At 53.9% G+C, this 12990-nt stretch overlaps 1 protein-coding gene across 3 annotated transcripts; it reads right to left on the bottom strand.

The window, feature by feature from the left end:
* Positions 1-546: 546 nt before the first annotated feature.
* PPIL1 (peptidylprolyl isomerase like 1) lies at positions 547-11296 on the bottom strand. 3 transcript variants are annotated; one of them, XM_001509015.5, is made up of 4 exons: positions 11190-11296; positions 8434-8588; positions 4502-4570; positions 547-1866 (listed from the first exon to the last, which is right to left on the bottom strand). In XM_001509015.5, exons 1-4 carry the CDS (start codon positions 11243-11245, stop codon positions 1646-1648), a joined length of 501 nt encoding a protein of 166 aa, XP_001509065.1. In that variant the 5' UTR covers positions 11246-11296; the 3' UTR covers positions 547-1645. The 3 variants fall into 3 exon arrangements, with proteins under 3 accessions (XP_001509065.1, XP_039768582.1, XP_007670057.1); XM_039912648.1 differs by having other exon boundaries at positions 8434-8739; positions 11190-11271; XM_007671867.4 differs by having other exon boundaries at positions 8434-8620; positions 11190-11240.
* Positions 11297-12990: the final 1694 nt, after the last annotated feature.

Below are 12990 nucleotides of genomic sequence, written 5' to 3'. Positions count from 1 at the left end.
GGGCCTCGGTTATCTCACCTTAAAACGGGACTAAGACTGTGAGCCCCGTGAGGGACAGAAACTGTCCAACCTCATTACCTTGTATCTAACTCCGGTGCTTAGAATAATGCTTGGCACATTGTAAGTGCTTCACAAATACCATTACAAAGGGGTGCACTTCCGGGAACCCCTCCCAGTCTCCCGAAAGGCTCCCTGGAGTTCAACATTCATTCATTCATTCAATAGTATTTATTGAGCGCTATGTGTAGAGCACTGTACTAAGCGCTTGGAATGTACAATTGGGCAACAGACAGAACAGCCGCCCCCTCCCCCGGCAACCCCCGGGCAGCTGCACGGTTTCTTCCCCAGAGGTCAGGTGAGGAGGGGGCTGGGCTGGCCTTCCTCCGGCAGCTTGCAGATGGAGCGGCTCTTGGACTCGGGAGACGCCCGTTCCTCGAGACTCCAAACCCTGAAATATACACGCTCCCACAGGCTCACGAGCAGACTCGCCAACACAGAAAGCTATGGCTAGTTCCTGGATTATCCCAAATCAGTCATTAGCACTCATTTCCATTACAGGACATTTTATTTCAGATGCTTCTTCAAAAAGGTACCTAATAAGGTTTCGAATTTCCACAAAACCACCAGGGAATAAAAAAAAAAAGGCAAAACTCAAGTGAGGAAAAGGTTCTACTTGGATTTCTAGGAAGAAATCAGGGTGTTTGCCTTTACCACCCTTGAAAAAAAAGGAGAATGTGAGAAGTTCTTGTGCACTCTGAGGATCCCAGCTCTTTCCTGGGAAACAAACTAAGAGAGCAGCTCTCCTGCTCCCTTCCACTCAGAACAAAGGACGCTTGAGCATTGCTCCTAATTTGACACCCTCTTAGAAGCCTATCCCTCTCTCCTGGAAATCTCTTCCATTTGGCAAGCGTTCAAGGTGCCTTGGCTCTGGTGGGGAGCCTCTGGGGATAGGAAACAGCCTGATTTAGAGGCAACCTCGGAGATATGCGGGCAGAGAGAGAATGCAACAGAGGGAGGATAAGAGCGAGAGCGTGTTTGGGAGATTAGGGTGGGGAGGGGAAGGGGGAAAAGAGGAAAGCTGGCAAACACATGGAACTTGGAGTCCTTCTGTAGCCAGCCTACAAAGATTGGACAATCAGGGTGGATAGGCGCCATTCTTCCCAGCAGGAAGCTGGCTGGGTTTTCTGGGGAGTGACAGGTAGTACATCCCACGAACCCTCATTCTGGTTCCATTTCTTTCCGGAAGGGTCAGCAAGGCTGAGGGACACTTAACAATGCCTACTGCGGGACTCCGTAAACACACACACACGAGCACGCACGCACACATACACCATCTCTCTCTCTCCCCCCCCTTCTCTCCCTCCCTCCCTCTCTCCGATGTTTGCCCTAGAAGAAGAAGAAGAGGCCATCGGTTTTGGTTCCTTCTCTAATGCACCCAGAAAACCCATGCCTCCGTCGGCTCGACATCCTGCGGTCCGAAGTCGAGCCTCGAGATGAACTCTACCGACGGCAGAGAGGAGACTCGGAGTCCACAGGCCTCTTCCGCCGAGAGAGCAATCCGGGGCGGGCCGGCCGGGCAGCGTCAGAGGGAATCGGAACCAAATCCTGGAGCCGGCCCAGGCCACGGTCCCCCGGGCCCCGCGTCTTAACCGGACGGGTAGGCCTTGATAATCTTCACATCATCAACTGGGCGATCCTGGGCATTCGTCTCCACCATTCCCACTCGATTCACCATCCCGATGCCCTGGCACACACGCCCAAAAATGGTGTGCTTCCCGTCCAGCCACTGGGTCGGGGCCAGAGTCACGAAGAACTGGCTGCCATTTGTGTCCGGTCCCGCGTTGGCCATGGCCAAGATTCCAGCTCCTGAGAGAGAGGAGAGATGGTTATGAAGAGAAAATGCACGGATGAGCTTCACCGCTTCCCGGTGGCCCTACTCAAAACCCGTGAGTCGATCTATCGACGACTCCTATTGAGTGCTTACTGTGTCCGCGGCACTGTGCTGAGCACGTGGGAGGGTACGGCAGTTGTTTTTTTTAATGGTATTTGTTAAGCGCTTACTCTGTGCCAGACACTGTACTTAGCGCTGGGATAGATACAAGCTAATCAGGTTGGATACAGTTCAGGTCCCACATGGATCTCACAGCCTTAATCCCCATTTTGCAGATAACAGAGGCACAGAGGAGTGAAATGACTCGGCCAAGGTCACGCAGCAGACAAGAGGCACAGCCGGGACCAGAACCCAGGTCTTTCTGACTTCTCGATCCGCTAGGCCACGCTGCTTCTCAGTCTACAGGGAGACATTAAAATAAATTACAAAGACACACAGAAGCGCGGTGGGGCTGAGGCCGGGGAGTTGGTAGACATGACCCCTGCCCTCAAGAAGCGAACCATCTCATGGGCAACACGAGTCACTCTCAGGGCCAGGACGCGGTCACCTCTCACCTGAACTCCTGGGGGTGCCTCCTTCGGCTGACTATTCCCCGGGGTCCTCCATGCCGCCACCCAAATCTATCCTTTCTTTTCTTTCTTTTAAGTGGTATCTGCTAAGCGCTCTGTTCTAAGCACTGGGATAGTCAGCAAGTTGATCAGGTTCCTGCCCCACATGTGGCTCGCAGTTTAAGTAGAAAGGAGTAGGGTTTAATCCCTGTTTTACCGGGGAGGCAGAGAGATGGCAAGCGACTCGCCCCAGGTCACACAGCAAACGACTGAAAGAGCCGGGAATAGAACCCAGGTCCTCTGCCTCCCAGGCCCGTGCACTTTCCAATATGCTGATCCAAACACTTAACCTAGCCCGCCTTGAGTGCTGCTTCAGCCTCTTCAGTGACTTCCCTACCTCCTGTCTCGACCCGCTCCAGACCTTCCTTCACTCCACTGCTCGGATCATTTTTCTAAAACACGGTTCAGTCCACGTTTCCCCACTCAAGAACTCTGGTGGTTGCCTATCAACATCCTCGTCAAATGGAAACTCCTTACCTTTGCCTTTAATAATAATAACTGTAGCAGTTGTTAGGTGTTTACTTTGTGCCAGGCACTGTACTAAGCGCTGGGGAGGAAACAAGCAAGTCGGGTTGGACGCGGTCGCTGTCCCACCCGGTCTCGATCCCCATTTTACAGATGAGGGAACTGAGGCCCAGAAGTAAAGTGACCTGCCAAGGTCACACAGCAGGCCGGTGGCAGAGCCGGGATTAGAACCCACGTCCTCTGACTCCCAAGCCCAGCCTCTTGCCGCTAAGCCACGATGCATCTCACCTTAATAATAATAACCGTGGAATTTGTTAAACGTTTACTATGTACCAGGCACTGTGGTAAGCGCTGGTGTGGATACTAGCAGATGGGGTCGGACAGAGTCCCCGTCCCCCGTGGGGCTCACAGTCTCAATCCCCATTTTATAGATGAGGCAAGTGAGGAGAAGTGAAGTGACTTGCCCAAGGACATGGCAGATGAGGGGCGGAGCTGAGATTAATAATAATAATGTTGGCATTTGTTAAGCGCTCACTATGTGCCGAGCACTGTTCTAAGCGCTGGGGTGGATACAGGGTCATCAGGTTGTCTCCCGTGAGGCTCACAGTCTTAATCCCATTTTACAGTTGAGGTCACTGAGGCACGAAGTGAAGTGACGTACCCAAGGCCACACAGAGCAGACCAGTGGCGGGGCCGGGATTAGAACTCACGTCCTATGAATCCCAAGCCCGTACTCTTGCCACTAGGCCGTGCCGCTTCTCTCACGTTACACACGGGGAGGCGGCCAAGGGAAGAGGGGCTGGGGCGTTGGCGGGCATCTCGGCCCACGCCTCGTTTGTCCCCATCTGTACCAGAGAAGTTATTGAGTTTGGGCCACTTGGGGTGTGACTACACACCTACCTGTCTGCCTGGGGAGGGGAGGAAGGAGGGCAGACCGGTGACGTGCGGGGCTCCAGGATGAGGTAATGTCCCATTTGAGGCCCAGTCCCAAGGCCTCCCCAAGCTTCCAGACCCCGTGGAACTTGTTCCGGGGTGGGACGGGGCACGACTAAACCCGGTCCCTCCCGAACACACCAGCCCACCTGGCGGGGGTGGGGGAGGGGGGGCTTCCTGTGCTGCAGCTGGACCCCCCGGGCCTCGGCGGGGCCTCTTTATGGCCGAAAGGTTGGTTGTCCTCAGGCACCAAGGCCCCGGCCCTCATCTTTCACCTTCTGAGACCAAGCACGCTCACAGCCTGTTCCCGGAGGCCCTTCGGGGGCAAATCGGGTCTCTGATGCCGGCGCTCGGTTATCTGCGGACAGGATGACGTCTCGGCTTCGCTCGACACCCTGGCTCGGCGCCAAGATACCTCGAACCTGTCCCTTCGGGGACCTCGCCGCTTCCCGCCCCGAGGCCGCTTTAGTCCCGGCTGCCCGGCTCCACCGTGGCGCCGCGGCGGGCACCCGGCCAGCCTGCCCGTCACCCGCCCCCCGAAGCCCCGCCACGCTTCTCCCAACCCGGCCCCCCTCCCTAGCCCTTCCCGCCGGGCTGCGCCAACCTGTGAATTTCAGCTCCGGGTGGAGTTCGTCTTCAAACTGTTTGCCGTAGATGGAGGCCCCTCCTCGGCCTGCCCGGATGGAAGAGGAGAAAAGTCAGCCCGGTGGCCAAGTAGGAAGGGACGGCGCCGGAGGGAGGGAAACTATGGGACGATCCAAGGTCAGGGGCTTCAGGCCCAGGGGGAAGGCAAATCATTTAATAATAACGACTATGGTATTCGTTAAGCGTTTACTACGTGCCAGGCACCGTACTGAGCCCCGGGGTGGTTACGTACAAATCGGGTTGGACGCGGTCTCTGTCCCACATGGGGCTCACAGTCTCAATCCCCATTCTGCAGATGAGGCAACTGAGGCGCAGCAAAGTGAAGGGTCTTGCCTAAGGCCACAGAGCAGACAAGTGGCAGAGCCGGGATTAGAGCCCATGACCTTCTGACTCCCAGGCTCGTGCTCTATTCACTGTGCCCGTCCCCTCATTTGTATATGTTTTTATTACCCCATTTATTTTGTTAATGAGATGTACATCCCCTTGATTCTATTTATTGCTATTGTTTCCGTCTGTCCGTCTCCCCCGATTTGACTGTAAGCCCATCAATGGGCAGGGATTGTCTCTATCTGTTGCCGAATCGTCCGTTCCAAGCGCTTAGTACGCTGCTCTGCACATAGTAAGCGCTCAATAAATACTACTGAATGAATGAATATGCCACGCTGCTTCTCTTCCCCTGCCAATGAGTTGGAGCAAAGGATGAGGGGCGGTGCTTCCCTGAAGGGAGAGAGAGGTTTCACCAGACCCCACAGCCGCCAACCCCGCCCAGCTCCCAGAAAAGCCCCCGACGGGGCCTCGGTCGGGTGAGTGGATCTCCCTGGCCCGGTGGGTAGAGCCCGGGCCTGGGAGTCAGAAGGACCTGGGTTCTAATCCCGGCTCTGCCGCGCATCTGTAGGGTGACCTTGGGCAACTCGATTCTCTGGGCCTCGGTCGCCCCATCTATAAAACGGGGATTAAGAATGTGAGCCCCATGCGGGACAGGGACCGTGGCCAATCCGCTTCGCTTGTAATCACTCCAGCGCTTACAACAGTGCCCGGCACAGAGTAAGCGCTTAACAAGTCCCACAGTTATCATCATCATCATCTCCGGATGTCCCGAGACGTGGGGCCAGGAGCCGGTTCGGCGGAGCGCAGCGTGGCAGGGTGCGCTCCCAAGTGCTGAGTACAGCGCTCTGCACACGGGAAGTGCTCAATAAATACAACTGATCGATCGGTTCTGGGAGGAGTGGAAAATAAGGAAATCAGAAAAGGAGATTTGAAGTTAGAAAAGGGCTCTAATTAGTCCATGCTTTACAGAGGCGGTCCTGCCACAGACATATTCATAGACTTGGATGCTTTTATATATACATATGTATATGTGTGTGTATATATATATTCATATATATCTATAAATCTATTTATACTGATGCCTGTTTACTTGCTTTGATGCGTATATATTCATAATTTCACTTATTTATACTGATGCCCATTTACTTGTTTTGATGTCTGTCTTCCCCCCTTCTAGACCGTAAGCCAGGTGTGGGCGGGGACCGTCTCTCTTTGTTACCGAATCCAGCCGGTGATGAGCCGAGCCGGGCAAAGCGTTGAACGGAACAGCTTGGGCTGCGCTGTCCGCTCCGGGTTTCCTCACCCTGGGCTTACAGGTCCCCTAGTTGGCTCTTCTCTCCTGCCTCTCCTCGATCCTGTCCCGCTCCAACCCTGCCCGGACGCTCTACTCGCCTAACATCAACCTCCTGACTGGGCCTCCGTCGCCCCTCTCTCGCCTCCGACTCCTCCTGCCCTTCTGCTTTGCCTCTGACGGCCTCCCGTTCTTCCCATCTTCAGAGCCCAACTAAAACCATCTCTCCTCCAGGAAGCCTTCCCTGGCTAATAACTCGTCTCCCCTGCAATCACCTATGCACTCGAGGCTCTCTGATACTCACCCCGATCCAAATCCTAGGACCCCCACAGATATAGTCATAAACTTGGATGCTTACACATGTGTGCATATATACAGATATCTAAACACATCTATATTATGTTGATGCCTGGTTGTTTTGACGTGCACATATCCATAATTCCACTTACTTATATCGACGCCCGTTTACGTGTTTTGATGTCTGTCTTCCCCCTTCTAGACTCTAAGCCAGGTGTGGGCAGGGACCGTCTCTCCTTATCACTGAACTGTACTTTCCAAGCGTTTAGTACAGTGCCCTGCACACAGTAAGCACTCATTATGACTGAATGAATGCACCCTTCCCCCATTCGACTGTAGTGAGAGCATACTGCATGCAGAGCGCTGTACCACACGCTTGGCACCGTATCGCTGATGAATTCTATTGTCTGCCTCCCAGAATAGATTGTAAGCTCCTTGTAGGCGGGGATCGTGTCTACAGTGCTCTCCCGAGCACTTAGTAGAGTGTTCTGCACACGATACCACTGACTGACATCAATCAATGGCATTTACCGAACGCTTACCGCGTGCAGGACGCTGTGCTAGGGAGAGTGCGAGACAACAGAGTTGGTAGGCGTGTTCCCTGCCCACAGCGACCTTACAAACTAGAGGGGGGGAGAGAGATTAATATAAATTGTGGATAATAATAATGTTGGTATTTGTTAAGCGCTATGTGCAGAGCACTGTTCTAAGCGCTGGGGGAGATACAGGGCCATCAGGTTGTTCCATGTGAGGCTCACAGTCTTAATCCCCATTTCACAGGTGAGGAGGCACAGAGAAGTTAAGTGACTTGCCCACGGTCACACAGCTGACATGGCTACGCACATAAGTGCTGGGGGGCTGAGGGAGGGGCGGATAGAGGGTGCGAATCCAAGCGCAGGCGAGCGGGCCAACATGGTGATGTTTCTGAATAAAAGCTAAGCCCCGAAGAGTAGACAAGTCCTGCCATTCACGGTGGAAGGGAGGAGGAAGGGGGAAAAGACCGGAGGACAAGACTGACAGATTTAATCTCACACAGTGACGAACCCAAGTCAGAAGACGCTTCCACCGCCTATCTGCGGCCTCACGAGCCAAACACAGAATCTCTGCCTCTTGAACCCAGGGACTCCAGTTAGGTCATATGTACTGAGTGCTTACCGTGTGCACTGTACTAAGCGCTTGGGGGAGGACAATATAACAGACGCATTCCCCGAGCTCACGGTCTAGAGAAGAAGTCTAGAGAAGAAGTATATATTTTGTATACATTTTTATTACCCTACTTATTTTGTTATTGAGGTGTACACCCCCTTGTTTCTATCTATCGTGATCACGTTGTCCTGTTTTTGTCCGTCTGTCTCCCCCGATTAGACTGCGAGCCCATCATTGGGCGGGGACTGTCTCTATCTGTTGCCGAACTGTCCACTCCAAGCGCTCAGTACAGTGCTCGTCACATAGGAAGCGCTCAATAAATACTATTGAATGAAAGTGAATTAATCGGCAGCAGCCGGGGGACAGCTGAACCCAGCCTCCCCGCCTCCCCCCCCCCGGCCCGCAGAGGAAAGCGCCAAATTAACGATCCCGGGAAATGCTGTCGGCTTTGGCTGCCTCCCCAGCCCCGGAGGTCAGCGGGCTCCGGGGCGGGCAGGGGGCACCCGCGAGACCCGTCCGGCGGTCCGACGTCGGTCCTGCTCAGCCCCGCCTCGGCAGCTTACGGATTTGAAGGTTTTTCTTCGACGTGAAACTCTGAGGAAGCCCTCAAACTCGGCCCGCCGGGGGCTCCTCCTTGGGGCCGCCCCACAAGTCGGTCCGTCGATCGTAATTATGGAGCGCTGACTGTGCGCAGAGCACTGGACTAAGCGCTTGGAGAGTACGACAACAGAACGGACGCGTTCCTCGCCCCCAACGAGCTGACGGTCCGGCCCCACGGGCAATGGCCTTCGGACCAGGAAAGTGGGAATCCCAGGCTGGTCGGGACTTACCTGTCCCTGTCGGATCTCCCCCTTGAACCATGAAGTCTTTGATGATCCTGTGAAACTTGGTTCCATTGTAGTAACCGCGCCGGGCCAGCTCGGCAAAGTTCTTGCAGGTCTTCGGCGCGTGTTTCCAGTACAGCTCCAGCACGACGGTCCCCATGCTACAGGGTACAGGAAAAGCACAGGTGCAGTCCTGGCCACGACCCACAATCGATCCGTCAAATCATCGCCGGGATTTACTGAGCGCTTCCTGGGTGCGGGGCACTGTCTAGACCGCAAACGCGTCGCGGGCTGGTACCGGGTCTGCTCGCTCTAAATAAATAAATGTCGGTATTTGTTAAGCGCTTACTATGTACAGAGCACTGTTCTAAGCGCTGGGGTAGATACAGGGTCATCAGGTCGTCCCACGTGAGGCTCCCAGTTAATCCCCATTTTACAGATGAGGTAACTGAGGCACAGAGAAGTTAAGTGACTCGCCCACAGTCACACAGCTGACAAGTGGCGGAGCCGGGAGTCGAACTCACGACCCCTGACTCCGAAGCCCAGGCTCTTTCCACTGAGCCACGCTCTGTTGTACTGAGAGAAGCAGCGTGGCTCAGGGACCGGGCTTGGGAGTCAGAGGTCATGGGTTCTCATCCCGGCTCCGCCGCTTGCCAGCTGTGTGACTTCGGGCGAGTCACTTAACCTTTCTGGGCCTCAGTGACCTCATCTGTCAAATGGGGATGAAGACTATGAGCCCCATGTGGGACAGTCTGATGACCCTGTATCCCCCCAGCGCTTAGAACAGTGCTGGGCACATAGTAAGCACTTAACAAATACCAACATTATTATTACTAATCCTGGCTCCGCCACTCATCGGCTGTAAGACTTTGGGCCGGTCACTTCATTTCTCCGGGCCTCGGTTACCGTATCTGGAAAATGGGGATGGAGACTGTGGGCCTCACGTGGGACAACCTGATGACGCTGTATCTCCCCCAGCGCTTAGAACAGTGCTTGGCACATAGTAAGCGCTTAGCCAATACCATTATTATTATTTCGGTGCCTCAGTGACCTCATCTGTAAAATGGGGATTAACTGTGAGCCTCACGTGGGACAACCTGATGATCCTGTGGCTCAGTGGAAAGAGCCTGGGCTTGAGAGTCAGAGGTCATGAGTTCGACTCCCGGCTCTGCCCCTTGTCAGCTGTGTGCCTGTGGGCAAGTCACTTCACTTCTCCGTGCCTCAGTTCCCTCATCTGGAAAATGGGGATGAAGCCTGTGAGCCTCACGTGGGACGACCTGATCACCCTGTATCTCCCCCAGCGCTTAGAACAGTGCTCTGCACATAGTAAGCGCTTAACAAGTACCAACGTTATTATTTATCTAGATTCTGTTTATTGCTATTGTTCTTGTCCGTCCGTCTTCCCCGATTAGACTGTTACTCTAATTATCTCTGTTACCGATTTGTCCATTCCAAGCGCGTAGTACAGTGCTCTGCACATGGTAAGCGCTCAATAAATACTCTTGAATAGAGAAGCAGCGTGGCTCAGTGGAAAGAGCCCGGGCTTTGGAGTCAGAAGTCATGGGTTCGAATCCTGCTCGGCCACTTATCAACTGTGTGACTTTGGGCAAGTCACTTCACTTCTCGGTGCCTCAGTGACCTCATCTGTAAAACGGGGATGAAGACTGCGAGCCCCACGTGGGACCACCTGATTCCCCTGTGTCTACCCCAGCGCTTAGAACAGTGCTCGGCACAGAGTAAGCGCTTAACAAATACCAACAGTATTATTATTATTATGAATGAATGAACATTATTACCACCCCCAGCGCTTAGAACAGTGCGATGCACAGAGTAAGCGCTTAACAAATGCCAACAGTATTATTATTATGAATGAACATTATTATTACCCCCAGCGCTTAGAACAGTGCTCGGCACATAGTAAGCGCTTAAATACCAACAGTATTATTATTATGAATGAATGAACATTATTATTACCCCCAGCGCTTAGAACAGTACTCTGCACAGAGTAAGTGCTTAACAAATGCCAACAGTATTATGTGGCTCAGTGGAAAGAGTCTGGGCCAGTCACTTCACTTCTCTGTGCCTCAGTTCCCTCATCTGTAAAATGGGGACGAAGACTGTGAGCCCCACGTGGGACAACCTGATTCCCCTGTGTCTACCCCCGCGCTTAGAACAGTGCTCGGCACAGAGTAAGCGCTTAACAGATACCAACATTATTATTATTATGAATGAACATTACCCCCAGCGCTTAGAACAGTGCTCTGCACAGAGTAAGCGCATAACACACCCAGACTGAGCTCCCCTTCTCCCTCTACCACCCCCCCCCTTCCCCTCTCCGCAGCTTAACCCTCTTTTCCCCCCATTTCTCTCTGCTCCTCCCCCTCTCCCTTCCCATCCCCTCAGCACTGTACTCGTCTGCTCGACTCTATATATTCTCATTACCCTATTTATTTTGTTAACGAAATGTACATCGCCTCGATTCTGTTTAGTTGCCATCGGTTTTTACGAGATGTTCTTCCCCTCGACTCTATTTATCGCCATCGTTCTTGCCTGTCCGTCTCCCCCGATCAGACCGTAAGCCCGTCAAAGGGCAGGGACTGTCTCTATCTCTTGCCCAACTGGATGGTCCAAGCGCTTAGTCCAGGGCTCTGCACATAGTAAGCGCTCAATAAATACTATTGAATGAATGAAGGAATGAACAAATCCCAGTCTTATTATTGCCCTGCCCCTCTGGCGGTCGCGGGGACGGCGGCGGCCCTCACCTGGTCTCCAAGGAGACGGTGGGCGGTTGCCAGGAGTCGGGGGGCACGGCGGCCATGGCTGCGGCCCCGCGCGCTCCCTCGGCGGCACTTCCGGGAGGGGAAGGCGTGAGGCGGCGCGCACTTCCGGGAACCCCGCACGTGACCGCCCGGCGGCGCGCGCGCAGCCCGCGGACCCTCACGAGGCCTCGGGGCGCGCGGGGAGGGGTGGGGGCGGCCACGTGACCGCCCGGCGGCGCGCGCAGCGCTTCCCCCCCCCCGACGAGGCCTTAAAGCGCGCGGGGAGGGTCACGTGACCGCCCGGCGGCGCGCGCAGCCCATCAAAGCGCGGGCGAAGAGGTGGAGACGAGGCTAATAATAATAATGATGGTATTTGTTAAGCGCTTACTGTGTGCAGAGCACTGTTCTAAGCGCTGGGGGAGACACAGGGGAATCAGGTTGTCCCACGTGGGGCTCACAGTCTTCATCCCCATTTTACAGATGAGGGAACTGAGGCCCAGAGAAGTGATTTGCCCAGTCACCCAGCTGACAAGTGGCAGAGCTGGGATACGAACCCATGACCTCGGACTCCAAAGCCCGTGCTCTTTCCACTGAGCGCTTACTCTGTGCAGAACACCGTTCTAAGCGCTGGGGGAGAGACAGGGTCATCAGGTGGTCCCACGTGAGGCTCACAGTCCCATTTTATTAATAATGTTGGCATTTGTTAAGCGCTTACTCTGTGCAGAGCACTGTTCTAAGCGCTGGGGGAGACACAGGGGAATCAGGTGGTCCCTCGTGGGGCTCACAGTCTTAATCCCCATTTTACAGATGAGGTCACTGAGGCCCAGAGAAGTGAAGTGACTTGCCCACAGTCCCACAGCTGACAAGTGGCAGAGCTGGGATTCAAACTCACGACCTCTGACTCCAAAGCCCGTGCTCTCTTCCACTGAACCGCGCTGCTTCTCATTTACAGATAAGGTCACTGAGGCACTGATAATAATAGAGGTATTTGTTAAGCGCTTACTATGTGCCAAGCACTGTTCTAAGCGCTGAGGGGGGATACAAGATGATCAGGTCGTCCCACGTGGGGCTCACAGTCTTCATCTCCATTTGACAGATGAGGTCACTGAGGCCCAGAGAAATGAAGTGACTTGCCCAAAGGCACACAACTGACAAGTGACAGAGGGAGGATTCGAACCCGTGACCTCTGACTCCCAAGCCTATGGTCATTCCACTGAACCACGCTGCTTCTCATGAGGATCAGGGCGGCCTGACCAGTAGACCTGAGTTCCAACCCCGGCTCTACAACTTTAGACCGCGAGCCCATTGTGGGGCAGGGATGGTCTCGATCTGTTGCCGAATTGTGTATTCCAAGCGCTTAGTACACTGCTCTGCACATAGTAAGCACTCCATAATTACTATTGAATGAACTCATCAACAAACTCATTCATCAATGGTATTAGAGAAGCAGCGTGGCTCAGTGGAAAAAGCCCGGGCTTAGGAGTTAGTGGTCATGGGTTCTAATCCCCACTCCACCACCTGTCAGCTGGGTGACTTTGGGCAAGTCACTTCACTCCTCTGTGCCTCAGTTACCTCATCTGTAAAATGGGATTAAGACTGTGAGCCCCACGTAGGGTGGACCCTGTATCCACCCCAGTGCTTAGCACAGTGCTTGGCCCATAGTAAGAGCTTAGCGAATACCAACATCATTATTATTTATTGAGTGCTTACTATGGGCACAGCACTGTATTAAGCGCTTGAAATGTACAATTCGGCAACAGATAGAGACAATCCCTGCCCAACAACTGGCTCACACTCTAAACGG

Source organism: Ornithorhynchus anatinus, chromosome 7 (genome assembly GCF_004115215.2).
Source record: "Ornithorhynchus anatinus isolate Pmale09 chromosome 7, mOrnAna1.pri.v4, whole genome shotgun sequence".
NCBI lineage: Eukaryota > Metazoa > Chordata > Mammalia > Monotremata > Ornithorhynchidae > Ornithorhynchus > Ornithorhynchus anatinus.
The sequence above is the reverse complement of the archived record's forward strand: the minus strand, read 5'-3'. Positions and strand labels throughout refer to the sequence as shown.